General features: G+C 51.7%; 1 protein-coding gene across 1 annotated transcript in view; it reads left to right on the forward strand.

Moving 5' to 3' along the window:
- RPH3A (rabphilin 3A) overlaps positions 1-8,510 on the forward strand; it is a 28,221-nt gene extending 19,711 nt beyond the window's left edge. The window contains exons 15-21 of the mRNA XM_085075601.1: positions 938-1,047; positions 1,623-1,749; positions 2,151-2,207; positions 2,412-2,563; positions 4,616-4,697; positions 5,140-5,236; positions 5,886-8,510. Coding sequence (XP_084931727.1) covers positions 938-1,047; positions 1,623-1,749; positions 2,151-2,207; positions 2,412-2,563; positions 4,616-4,697; positions 5,140-5,236; positions 5,886-6,016 — 756 coding nt within the window. The 3' untranslated portion in view covers positions 6,017-8,510. The remainder of the gene's footprint in view (positions 1-937; positions 1,048-1,622; positions 1,750-2,150; positions 2,208-2,411; positions 2,564-4,615; positions 4,698-5,139; positions 5,237-5,885) is intronic.
- The last annotated feature ends 5,236 nt before the right edge of the window (positions 8,511-13,746 follow it).

Raw genomic sequence — 13,746 nt, forward strand, 5'->3', positions numbered from 1 at the left:
GGGGATGGAGCAGAGGTTTCTCCAATCCCCCTCAGGTCCCTCCCTCAGATCAGATTTCCCCCCTGATTTCTCAGCTCTGTTTTCCCTGGGGATCCCTCTGAACAGGGAGGATGCTCACAGATGCTCTCCCAGACCTGAGGAACAGTTCATCCTGCAGAAGGAATCTGCTCAGGGATGGAGGGAAGCTCCAGAGGAGACACTGCTGTTAATGCACCACAAAACATCTGCCCAAAAATCTAATTATTGCCAGGGCTGGGATTATCCATTTGCTTGGAAGCTGCAGCTTGTTCTTGTTGGAGCTGTGGGGAGATAGCCATGGGGGAAACTCTGGAAATTCCTGGAAATCTCCCTCTCTGGCCCTGCCAAGCTGATCTTGGAGGGCAATCCTTGAGGAAGGGATGGCCACCAGCAGCGCTGGCTCTGCTCAGGGGCTGCAGCAGAATTTTGCTCAGAGGAACCAGGAATCAAACAAATGGAAAACTGATAATAAAACCATTGGATGGATTTTACAGCTTTGCTTTATGAACAGGAGATTCCTGGTCTTGTTCAGAGCAAATCCAGGTGGTGATGCTGGGAATTGCTCTGATTTTTGTTGCTCTCATTTGCTGATATTTCTTTAAATTTTCAACATTTCAGTTCCCTGCTGTCACCTCCTTTAGGCCACGCCCTGAGCCCCCACAGCCTGCCCTGGGGAAACTTTTTCCCAATCCAAGTCTCCTTGTGGGAATAACCCCCGGGGAGTGACAAATTCCAGGCTCTCCCAGCCACCACTTGTCACCAAGTCCCTGCTGCTCATGCAAAGCTCCACCTCGATGCTCCCCTGGAGTTGATGGCTCACAATTGCCCAGATGTGATGGAGCATCCCTGCCAGGAGCTGGGATTTGGGTGGGCAGGAATTCTGGTGTGTAATCTCTCCGTGTTTTTGGGATATCTGCAGTCCAACAAGCTGAGGACGAAGACGCTGCGCAACACCCGGAATCCCGTGTGGAACGAGACCCTGGTGTACCACGGCATCACCGACGAGGACATGCAGAGGAAAACCCTCAGGCAAGTGTGGCAGGAGCCTGGGGATCCCATGGGATTCCTCACATGGAAATCCACACCCAGTTTTCACCAGGAGTGCAGGGGGATTGGGAACGCCCCCTGGGAAATGCAGGTTTTGGGTTAAAATCAACATGAGAGCTCTCATTTGGATGGTGTTTTTAGGAGGAGAAAGAGATGTTTTTACCTTGTAATTTAGTAGTGAATTGTTGGCATTCTTATAATTCTTACCAGTGTAGAGATGTGTGTGTTGTGGGTCTGTCCTGATTTGACAATATCCCAGAAAAAAAAGAAGTCTCTTTAAATATCTCTCAAACTTTGTGGCTCTTTTCCCCCCCTCAGGAAATTTCCACCTTTAAATTTCTTGCCCCATCACAAAACAAATATAAATTTTTTAGGTTTTTTTTTTTTTTGGCAAACTAGAAATTTGGGGTTTGGTTGCTTTTGGTCAGAGGAAATCCAGATCAAGGGTGGGTTTGGGGTTCTTTGCTTTGCTTTTCCCACCCCCAGCAGTGCATTTGGCTCTGGAGTCAAGCAATGTCCCAGCCTGATGAATGTTCCCCTTTCCCTCTTCCCTCCAGGATCTCCGTGTGTGACGAGGACAAATTCGGCCACAACGAGTTCATCGGAGAAACCAGAGTTGCCTTGAAAAAACTCAAAGCCAACCAGAAAAAGAACTTCAACATCTGCCTGGAGAGAGTAATACCAGTGGGTGTCCAAGGAAATTCCTTCTGCTCCTGTTGGGAATGCCAACAAATGGCTCGTGAGGGATGCAGGGATGGGCTGGGAGCTGGAGGTGCCCTATTTCCCCGGCAATTTTAGGAGTTAGATTCCCACCTGTGCTGGGCTGGTGTGATCCATCAAGGCTGGGAGATAAGAGCGTGGTGGGAATCCATGGGAAGTGACTCCAGGGACTGCTCCTGTTGGTGGATGTCACCGTGGAGGAGGGGACGGGTGGCTCCGTGATTTAGCTGGCTGATGGAGCAGATGGACATTCCTCAGGCCCTTCCACTCCAGAGTCCAGTTCAGGAGCTGGGCTGCATTCCCAGGTTTTTCTGCTGCCTCTCCTGGTCCCTCACAGCAGTCTCTTCATCCCTTTCCCACCCCAGACGAAGCGCACTGGGACAACCGGCGCATCCCGCGGGATGGCTCTGTACGAAGAGGAGGTGAGTCCTCGGAGCAGGACAAGCTCCATCCATATCCCACCACATTCCCAACCCCATTATCCCCCCTCACCAAGACACGCCATTCCCCGACATCCATCCCATCCCATCCCATCCCATCCCATCCCATCCCATCCCATCCCATCCCATCCCATTCCTCCCGAGTTCTCCCAGCTCAGCTCCTCCATTCCCCGCTCCCTCCGGCAGGTGGATCGCGGTGGGGACGTGGAGGAGCGCGGGAAGATCCTGGTGTCCCTCATGTACAGCACCCAGCAGGGAGGGCTCATCGTGGGCATCGTGCGCTGCGTGCACCTGGCGGCCATGGATGCCAACGGATACTCGGATCCCTTCGTCAAGCTGTGAGTGAGCCGGGAATGGCTCCGGGCTGGAGATGTGGAGCCACCTGCTGTCCTCCTCTTGGAGCTCCTTCCGGAGCCTCGGGAGCTGTCCAGCAGCAGCCGTGGTGTCCCTGTTGGGGGGGAAGTTCAGGGATGCTGACCCAGCCCTTGAGACTGTCGCTGCCTGAATGTCTGTGGTTACCTCATGTAGAATCCCAGAGTTGTTAAAGGTTGGAAGAGACTTTCAAATTGTGGAATCCCACCTTTGATCACCCCATGTAGAATCCCAGAATTTTTAAAGGTTTTCGTTTACTTCCAAGACTTCCAGGTAGTGGAGTCCCACCTTTGATCCCCCTATATAGAATCCCAGAATTGGTAAAGGTTGGAAAAGACTTTCAAATCGTGGAGTCCCACCTTTGATCACCCCGTGTAGAATCCCAGAATTGTTAAAGGTTGGAAAAAGCTTCCAGATCATGGAATTCCACCTTTAATGGCCCCATGTAGAATCCCAGAATTGTTAAAGGTTTTCCTTTACTTCCAAGACTTCCAGATAGTGGAGTCCTACTTTTGATCCCCCTATATAGAATCCCAGAATTGGTAAAGGTTGGAAAAGACTTTCAAATCGTGGAATCCCACCTTTGGTCACCCCCTGTAGAATCCCAGAATTGTTAAAGGTTTGAAGAGACTTCCAGATTGTGGAGTCCCGCCTTTGATCACTCCCTGTAGAATCCCAGAATTGTTAAAAGTTGGAAAAAGCTTCCAGGTCATGGAATCCCATCTTTGATCACCCCATGCAGAATGGTTAAAGGTCTTCCTTTACTTCCAAGACTTCCAGATCGTGCAGTCCCACCTTTGATCGCCCCATGTAGAATCCCAGAACTGTTAAAGGTTGGGAAACTCTTCCAGATCGCGGAGTCCCACCTTTGATCACCCTATGTACAATTGCAGAATTGTTAAAGGTTGGAAGAGACTTCCAGATTGTGGAGTCCCACCTTTGATCGCCCCATGTAGAATCCCAGAATTGTTAAAGGTTGGAAAAAGCTTCCAGATCATGGAATCCCATCTTTGATCACCTCATGCACAATTGCGGAATTGTTAAAGGTTTTCCTTTACTTCCAAGACTTCCAGATCGTGGAGTTCCACGTTTGATTGCCCCATGAAGAATCCCAGAGTCGTTAAAGTTTGGGACACTTCCAGATTGTGGAGTCCCACCTTTGATCACCCCATGCAGAATTGCAGAATTGTTAAAGGTCTTCCTTTACTTCTAAGACTTCCAGATCATGGAGTCCCCGCTTTGATCACCTTGTGTCCGTGAAGAAAGGGCACATGAGAGATGTGGGGATGGGTTTGGGGCTGCAACCCAAGGTGGAGGTGCCCAACTTCCCCAATATCCATAGGAGTGGCATTCCCATTCCAGTGGCTGATGGGACACGTCAGGAGCATGGTGGGAATCCAGGGGCAGTAGAAGCTGGAGGACAGAAGGTCCTTGTCTCCACCTCTGACCCACCGTGGCTGCAGGACAGAGGTGACTCCATGTCCCTCTGTGCCCCACTTGCTGCCCCATAAACCCACATGGCTCCTGGGAATGTGGGGGAATAAGGATTTTATCCCAACCTCTCAAGCTGCACCACAGAGAGGTCCCTGCAGCCATTCCTGGTGTGTTTTTGTTCTTATTTTTTTCTTTACCCTCAGAAAAAAATCTCTGCTCTCCCTGAATCTCATTCAATAACTCTCATTTTGAACATTCTGCACATCTTTGTGGAGCTGAGCATTATCCCTTCCCAGTCTCTCTCTATTTGTCATATTCTCCATTCCCCACAAACAGAAGATGGTGGTTTTCCATTTTTAAATCAGCTTCTAACAGAGATCTAATTAATCCCAGCTCCAATTTGAGTTCTGGATCCGCAGCCAGGCTGCACAGCTCCAGCCCCACACTTTTCCCACATCCTCTGGAAGGTGGGAAGGGAGACTGGCCCTAAATAAATCTCTTCTAGCCCAGAAATTCACTTTTTAAGCTTATAAACTCCCACTGCTGCTGCACTTGAATTTTGAGCTATTTTCTGTTGCCCCCAGTTGGCTGAAACCTGACATGGGGAAAAAGGCCAAGCACAAGACGCAGATTAAGAAGAAAACATTGAATCCTGAGTTCAACGAGGTATGGATGGATATTTTTAATATTATTGAATCAATTTACTGATCGCCAAGTCGAGTGGAGGAGGTGGAAGACAAACTCCCCAAGATCTGGCTCTCTGCTCAAGCTCCTTTCCCACTCCTGCACCCGGGAATATTTTGGGAATGACTTTGCCATGGCAGCACCACACGCCCTGAAAACTCTGCATCATCCCAGCTGGGGGGTGTGGGTGGGATGAGCGTTCCTGGGGGTGGGAATTGGAAATTCTCCACTGGTGCTGCTTTGATGGGACACCTGGGAAGGGCTCACGGAAATGCTGTGATCCTGGGGAAATTGTTGCCACAAGGATGGAGAATTTCCCCTTCATTAATTAAATTTTAACCACCCTCTCCTCCTGGATTTTGACTCCAGGCTGAGCAGGGATCGTGCCAAATCCCTTAACTAATGGTTGTTCCCATTTCTGCAGGAGTTCTTCTATGACATCAAGCACAGCGACCTGGCCAAGAAGTCGCTGGACATTTCCGTCTGGGACTACGACATCGGAAAATCCAACGACTACATCGGTGAGCTGGGAGCCTCTGCCCTCTGGGGTGGGGTTTGCTGGGTGGGAGGGGAGCCTGGGTCACCTGCCCAGGTGGGATTGGTGCCTAAAAAGGGGTTACCTAAAAAAGAGGCCAGGCAAAATTAGGAGAATAAAAAGCAGACAAATTTAATGAAGACCTACACCCAAAATGGACCCCGAATCATGAGTTATTCACATTTTATAAGTTCTGTCTATTTGACATATCAAGCCTCAATTCTCCAATTACCCCTTCAGATGATGATGTCAACCACCCCAAACTTTCTCCCCCCGATTCGCTGTTGTTTACATATTTTGGGGCTCTGAGGCAGCAAAGTATCTTTGGATTTTCCAACTGAGAGCAACGTTTTGTCTAAAACGTTTGGAACAGAGGTTTTTAGCACTTTATATGAAGCCTAGAGCTACACAGCAAAGCTACAAATGCATGAAAATAGAAAATGAAAGTTCTTGAGGGGTCAGGATGGTGGAATCTGGTGGGTCCACCCCTCCTGGGAGGTCTCCTGGGCAGGAAATCTCCACGAGATTTTTGACCCAGGAGGTCAAAAAAGCCTCTCAAGGCACAAGGTGTGTCCCCACGGCAGGATTTCCCAGAACATCTGGATTCTGAGTGTTCTCTTCCCCCCTTTCCCCAGGCGGCTGCCAGCTGGGAATCACGGCCAAGGGCGAGCGCTTGAAACACTGGTACGAGTGCCTGAAGAACAAGGACAAGAAGATCGAGCGCTGGCACACCCTGCAGAACGAGAACCATGTGGCCAGCGATTAAAGGGAGCTCCCCCACCCTCTGCCACCCCCCTGTAGGTCCCCGATGTCCCCGATGTCCCCAGTGTCTTCCAGCGCAGCCACGCCTTGCTACATCCTCCCACCCCAGGGTTCTCCGCCTCCTCCGCGCCTCCTCCTCCATCCTTCCCGCCTCAAAACTCCCCCAGATCTTTTCTATTCCCCCTGATTTATTTCCACTCGGGGGAGGGAGGCGGCTGAGTCCCCCCGGTGTGTGATTTTGGCAGCAATAGTCCCCCTCCCCACCGTCCCTCCCTGTCCCCAAGCCCCGTGGCAGCGTCCCCGTCGCGTGTCCCTCCGGCTTCCATCCCCTCCCGGCGGGAGGCGGGAGCGCTGGGGTGGGAGCACCACCCTGTCCCGCTTGTGTGATCTCAATACCTCAGTTGCAATAACGAGAAAAAAAAAGCTCCCTGGCTTTGGTGTGGGTGTCGCCGTCGCCTGGTGTCCTCGTCGTCGTGGTTGGTGTCACCGGCGTCGTCCCGCGAGTCCCGCTTGAGCTTCGCCGCCGGTCCTGAGCAACGCCGTGGCACGTTCCTTCGCGGAGAAGATCCACCACTCAACGCCGTGACGGCAGCAAGGAGGGTTTGGGGAGCTCTGTGCTCGCGGGGAAGCAGGTTTGGGGTTGGTTCGTGGCGTTTCCCTCGCCCTGAGGGATTTGGGGTTCTGCTGCTGAGGGAGCCCGGCTGTGTTTTAGGGTTGTGACTACCTCCTCCTCACCTCTGAGCTGTGTAGTAGTGACTGGCTGAGGGTAATCCCTCAGTCCTCTCCTGCTTCCGAGGATTTGCTGTTCCTCAGGAGGGAGGCTGAGGGAGCTGCTATTTCCCCCCCAAACCCCCCTGATGTGTGCAAGGATTATTGCTTTAAAACACCACAGCTCCTGAAAATCAGCTGGAACAGTCCGAGAGCTTCCAAACTTGGGTTGTTTTGGTTTCCATTTTGTTTTTCCCCCCGATTCTGCACAAGAACCTTTTGTCCTCAACCCGCGCTTTAAGGATGGCCTGGAGCTGCTGGATCTCCTGGCAGCAGGAGAGCACAGGCTCTCTCCAGGTCATTCCCTGGCTCTGGAAAACCCCAAGCATAGATCCCTGTGGATAGGAGCACAACCAGCACCATGGAATTTATGGGATTTTATCGTCCCACTGCGCATGTTGTGTGAAACCTCAACCCCCTGCACCCTCTGCTGCTGCTGCTCCTCCTTCTTGGAGTTGGATGAGTTTGATTTTCCTGATATTTTCTTTATTCCCTCACCCCGCCCCCAGCAGAATTTGCTGATGTGCCAGGAGTGTCCCCAGGAGTGTCCCCCAAATCTGTCCCAACACAGCCTTGGCACACCCAATCTTCCCCATCCTCGGATTTCCAGGTGGGAAAAGCCAACCCAACCCACTCTGTCCATCCCCTTTCCTCATGTGCTAATTGGATTTGGACCTTTGGAGCAATCAGGGGATTCTCTGGGAATCCTCTTCCACCACCATCCTGAGATGAGATGGATTCCATTTCACCACAGAGGGGTGGAGTGGAAGAGGACACCTGGAAAATTTTCCCCTTTTTTCCATGGAATTCTTTCCTCTGTCCCACTAAATGTGGCATCCCTGAGCCAGGCTGGCCAGGATCCAGACTGAAAAAATCCCATTTTTTTGGATTGTTTCCCTCTGCATCCCGTGCTGGAGCCTCCCTGCTCCAGGCCCAGGTGAGCTGTGGGATGATGGGATCCAGGATCTAAGGTTGGACTCTCCCTTGGAGGTATTTTCCAACCTTAATGATTCCAAACTGCCACCATCCTTTCCGCAGGGATGGGGCTGAGCCAAATATTCCACTTCATCCCAGAGCAGCACTTGGGCATGGAGCTGTGCTGGGGGAATGTATGGCTGAGGGTAAAAATACCTTCAAAAATCATTATTGAAGCAATTCCTGAATTTCTCCCAGCCTTGCAGCAGCCCAGCCTCCTTTGTATGTGCAAAAAAAACTCACTTAAGGTTACCCTTATCCCATCCTGTATTCCCATTCCCTGTTCAGCCTGCTTTCTTTGGGAAAAGGATACTCAAATCATCTCTTTGCACTCCCAAAAAAATCAAGTGCAACTTGCCAATCTCCTCGGTATTGTGCAAATCCACAGCCCTGGTCTCTCTGTCCCTCCTTCTTCTCAGTTTTTCTGACGGTAATTCCTGCCCTGAATGACTTCTTTTCGTTGTAAATAAAGCATGCACCTATGGATTGGGAATGGTGAAAAACAAACAAAACAAACAAAACAAAAAAAAAGCAAGAAAAAAAAAATTAACAGCCTCTTCTACTGCTGTTTGCATTCAGACTCGCATGCAGTGATTTTACAGCCAACTATCAGTTTACAACTATTAAGAGAAAAAGAAAATGTTACACAGGAATTAGAAATCCTCCAGTCTTCCGCTGCATGCAGCACAACATCCTCTCTTGATGTGGTATCTAATAAAGTGAGACTATTGGAAAAGAAAAAAAAAAAAAACAAAATGGATTTTTGGCTTCTTTCGTTGCCTGTGGGAATAAGAATTTCATGGGGTGGGTGGAGGTTTTGGGAATTCCTGGTGGGTTGGGGATGCTGGGGTTGAGTTGGGCTCGTGATTTTGGGGTGGTGGAGGGAGAAGTCCTGGCTGTGCAGAGCTTGGCTTGGCTCCCCTGTGGGTGTTGGGAATTCACCTCTGGGAATTCACATTTGGGAATATCCCGGTGAAAACCGTGCAGGTTTAAATCACCTGAAACCTCCTTGGGCTCCCACCCAGCTGGGAGGTGAACGCCCTGGGGAAAATCAGGAACATCAGGAAAATCAGCTGCTGGGAGATGTTTTTTTTCCCTCGGAGAGCAAATCCAACCTCCCGGCGCTCTCCCTCACCCCCAGCTCGGGAAGCAGGAGTGCTGGCAGCTCCCGCTGTCCCCCTGCTCCAACCATTCCCTCTTATTTCCTTTTATTTGGGCATTTTTAGGCTCAATTCCCGGGGCGGGGGGCGGTGGTGACATCGCCAGACGGGGAGCGCGGGGCTGGTGGCGATGCCCAGAGACAGCAGCAGATGTCACTGGAGCTCCAGGGATGCAGCGGGAAGGAGGTGCCGGAAGGATGCTCCGCTATCCCCAGGAATTTGGGAATTTGGGGAGGGGGAAATCGCACCCAGCTCCTGCTGCTGCTAACGCTGCTTCTTTTCCAAACCTTCCCAGCTGGAGCTTTGTCCTCTGGAAAAAAACCCAACTTCCCAGGGAAGTCCAGCTGCCTTAAAATTGAACTTTAACTCCTTTTATTTTTGTTTTCCAGCGTTGAGCTCTTCCCACTGATTTTTCCTCCTCATGTTTTTCCCTGCCCAGTGGAGAGCTCCCAGTGGAGAAATCCCAGTGGAAAAGTCCCATCCAAGAGGTTCCATCCGAGAAATCCAACCCAAGAAGTCCAAGCAGAGAGACCATCCAGCTCTGTCTGAAAACTGGGATGAGGATCCTGCACATTCCCTGGGATTAAGGTGCAGCTGTGTTTGTGGATGAGGCAGCTGGTTTGTTGTAAATTCCTGAATGGAAAATGATTCCAAAGAGGGATTTTGAGCAAATCCATGGGAATAAGAGATGATCCTTCATTTCCCCTGATCCTTATTTTTCCTCCTGTTTTCTTCTCAGCCTCTTTGGAAAGAAAGTCCTTGGATTTCAGACTGGGCTGGATCAGGACCATCCTTTGCATCATCCCTAGGTGGCTTCCTGGTTTTAATTCCATCTCAGCACATCCCAATCCTTCCTCTCTTCCAGCCACTTCCCTCATGTGCTAATTGGATTTGGAACTTTGGAGCAATCAATGGATTCTCATCCCTCGGCTTTCCACCTCCCGGGGAAAAAAAAAAAAACCCGCAAAACAAAACAAGCTTTTGCTCTTTAACATTTCGCTCAAAAAATAGAGGAGCTCAAACAAATAAATCCCTCCTCTATCCGCTTTCCAGCCCAGCTTTTCCAAAAGCCAGCAGGGAGAAATCTCTTTATCTCCAAGGGCAGAGATAACAATGTAATTACGAGCTGGGATCAATGGCTTTTCATCATCTCAGTCCTCAGCCTAAAATAAATTGTTCTCTTTTCACTCCACTGCCCTGAGCTTGGCTACCAGCTCCTCTGGGTTGCTAGCCCAGAGTGGTGAAGGTCTCTGGTGGCATCTGGAGAGGCCATGAAGGCTTTTCCTGGGGGAAACTGAGTTTTGGGATGTCTTTTTCCCAGGGGAATGTTGGATCTTCAGTGGGAGATGCTGGTGAAGACCCTCAGGGGATGCTCAGCTCCTCCCATGCCAGTGAAATAGCGGTTGTGGGAATTTCCCAACTTTTTTGGGGAAGAAAACTCCTAACAATAAATATCATTCTTTTTTTTATTGCAGGATCTCTTTGCATCCTGCTGCTGCCCTGAGTCAGAGCTGGAAAACTGCATTTTCCTGGGATCCGGGTGGAGTTAACACCAACCGGGAGCAGGTTTTTGGTGGAATGTGGGGCTGGAAGGAGCTGGGAAGCAGCGGGGGCTGCATCCTCGGGGTGGGGAACACGGACACGGCTGTTTCAGGGACATTTTGGGAATGCTGGGAGGTGAATCCAAACCCCCCACGGGCAGGGAACAGGTGGATTGGGAAGATCAGGCAGTGGGAAGCCAAGATTCGCCTTCCAAGCTGGATTTAGCAGCTGGAAAACTGCAGTTTTCTGCTTTCAGAGATCTGAGCGCTTCCCCGAATCCATTAGGGCCGCAGAGATAAAGGATTTCTCAGGTTTTCTGGGAAAAAAAATCCCAACAAACTCCTTTCAAAACCCGTCCAGACATAAAGGCTCGTCTTGATCGCAGCGAAAAGGGGAATAAAAGATGTGGCAGACTAAAAGGAAGGGGGGAAGGAAATCAATTCAGGTCGGGTCAAAGGGAACGGCCACTGAGGAGCCTTCGGGGTGTTTGTAAACAGGAGGGGCTGAATTTGAGAGGGAAGGAGCCTGAGAAACTGCCGGGTGCCTCCGTCACTCCTCTTTGTCCCCTGATGAGGGTCAGCAGCGTTAATTAGGGGCCAGATGGGCAGAGGCGAGGAGCTGATCGCTATCTCCCCGATAAGAGCCTCGTCATGGAAACCCTGAGTGCCACAGCCAAGATCTCGGCAAATCAGGGCTTTATTCAGCCGCCGACAAAGACTGTTTTCCTTTTAAAATCCGAGTTATTCGGCTCGGCGCGACTCCTGCTCCGTGGAAAAGGCAGGTGGGATTTCCAGAGGGGGAATTCAGATCTCCAGAGCTCTCCCGAAGGATGAGTTTCCAGGAGGTCTCACCTCTCTGGAGCTCACACCTTCCGTCCCCAGGTGCTCCCGGGGTGTTTGGGATGTCTTGGCCTTGCAAATCGGCTGGGATCGAGCGGTTTTCAGGGGAAAAAAGGGATTTGGAGAGCGGTGGGAAAAGTAGGGATGAAAACCTGCCTGAGGGAAAGGTGGTGTGCCAGGCAGGGCAGAGGGTAATCAAGGTGGGTTATATCCCTGAAAAACACATTCCTTCTATCCCTGGAGGGGCTTAAGGACATGCTGGGCAGGGCTGGGAGCATCCTGGGATAGCGGAAAGAGTCGGGAGGTGAAATGGGATGAATTCTAAACTCCCATCCAACCCCAATTTTCCTGGGATTCGCTGAGGACGCAGCAGCAGCACGGAGCAAAGCCCATTAACCAGCTGCCGAGTTAAAAACCCGGGAAAAGGGAAAATAAAGCCCAGCAGGTCCCTGGGAAGGGTTCCCAGGAGCTGGCGGGTTCTGGTGCACCAGGATAACCCCGAGCCGGGGCTGCTCTCCTGGAGTGGGAATCTTATCGATCTCCTTTGTTTTACAAGCGCCGCTGACGTGATGATATTTGGCAGCAGCGTTAACACTGAAATATGAGCCGCGCTCGGGCCTCTTTATCTTTAATTGTTTGAAAAACGACACGGCGATGGCGTTGGTGGCCTGGAAATCATCCCGGCGCTGCGGGGGAAGGGCTGAGCCACAGGTTGGGGACCTGATCGTGTGACACGGGGACAGTGAGGGTCACTCCGGCTTGTCCCAGTCCCTGGAATCTCATGGTCCTGCAGCCAAAAGTGCTGAGAAGTGTCCTGTGCCCATGGAAGTGGCCGCTGGCTGTTGTCCCCGGGCAGGGTGTGACATGAGGAGGTGGGGGCGACAGGGCCACCCATCCCTGGGAACATCTGCTGGCGGTGGCAGCACAAGGTTCATCCATCCCGGCTTATTTTCCATGGTTTTTCCGCTAATCAACCCTTGTCAGCATCCCACGCAGGAGCTGCGGAGAGAGGCAGAGGGAGGTGCAGCGCGCTGACATTTAGCTCTGACCAGGATTGACGCTGAAATGGAGTTAAAGTTTCCTGCTCTGGTGACAACCAGCTGCAGCCAAAGGCTCGGGAGAGCCACGGTTGAGGGGATGCTGGTCTGTGCCTGGGATGGGGAGGATTTACACCACAAGGGTGTGGTGGTGCTGATTTTGGGAAGGAGTTTGACACCTTTGAGGCTGGGTTGCCACTTCACCTCTTGTTTTCTCTGGTTGGGGGGGTGATTGGGTTGGGAATTCATCCCTTTCCTTCAGCTCCTGGAAAATCGGTCCCTGCCTGATGGGGAATGTGCTGGCCCAAATCTTCACCTCCTTAAATCCTTAAATACCGACAAATTTGCTGAAGAGCTGGGTGGAATTTTGAAGCATTACCGTAGACAGGAGCACTTTAAACACATCCATTTATTTATCGACGGCTTTGTCCCTCAGCGTGGAAAGGAAACACAGCAATTCATTGACTTTTTTTGTTTTCCCCAGCTTTTGATTCCTGTATTTTCGACAGGGCAGGTGTGACCGGCGCCATGGATCTATCGCCAGCAGATCGGTGGGACAAATCCCAACCCTTGGAGCAGCTCGGGATGCTAGCCAGCCCCGAGATGCAGGGAGGAGCTGGCCCCAGGAGCAGTTTCCCGAGCCCTGGCTTGCTCCAGCAGGGAATGGTCCCTCCTGGAGCTGAATAATTCAGGCTCTGCAGCGCTGCGCGGCACGGCCCGGGAATGGCAATGAGCCGGCGCTGCGGAGCCGCGGCTGCTCGGGCTCGGAAAGATGGAAATTCATCCTTTCCCCGCTCCAAGCGATGCCATCCCTGCCTCCGGGGCGTGTGGCCATCCCAGGAGGACCAAGGTGGAGCTCTGGAGCCGGGCTGGCACGGGATGCGGCGCTGGCACGGGAAATTCGCTCCTGGCTCGGGTTTGGGATGTGAGCTGTGTCACACTTGGGGACAGCAGTGAGGACACGAGGTGGCTTCAGGACAAGGAGCGTCCAGGGAAATGCTGGGCACATAAACCTCGTCCCCAGGGCCTTGTCACCGCGGTCCAGCTGTCCCCAGGGCTGGAGCAGAGCTGAGACACCCTGGGCTGCCCTTGCAGACTCTCTGCCCTTCTCATCCTCCTGATCTCCCGGGATTCCTCTCGGCTGAGGCTTTTCCAGGGAATGCTTCCAGCACTGTGGTGCAGGAACAGATGGCAAATGCCAGTGGGAGAGCAGGAGGGTTGAACCCTAAAATGGGAGGCAGGAGCCTGGAGGATGCAGCTTTGTGACCTCTGTGTGTCCCTTGGATTGGATGGATGGATGGATGGATTTGGGATGGATGGATTTGGGATGGATGGATGGATGGATTAGGGAAGGATGGATGGAGTGAGACAAAAACTATCCCTGCTCCCTGGTGGATCTATTCCTGCACTGAC

This window comes from Lichenostomus cassidix, chromosome 15, assembly GCF_008360975.1.
Source record: "Lichenostomus cassidix isolate B80296 chromosome 15, HeHo_3.0, whole genome shotgun sequence".
Lineage (NCBI taxonomy): Eukaryota > Metazoa > Chordata > Aves > Passeriformes > Meliphagidae > Lichenostomus > Lichenostomus cassidix.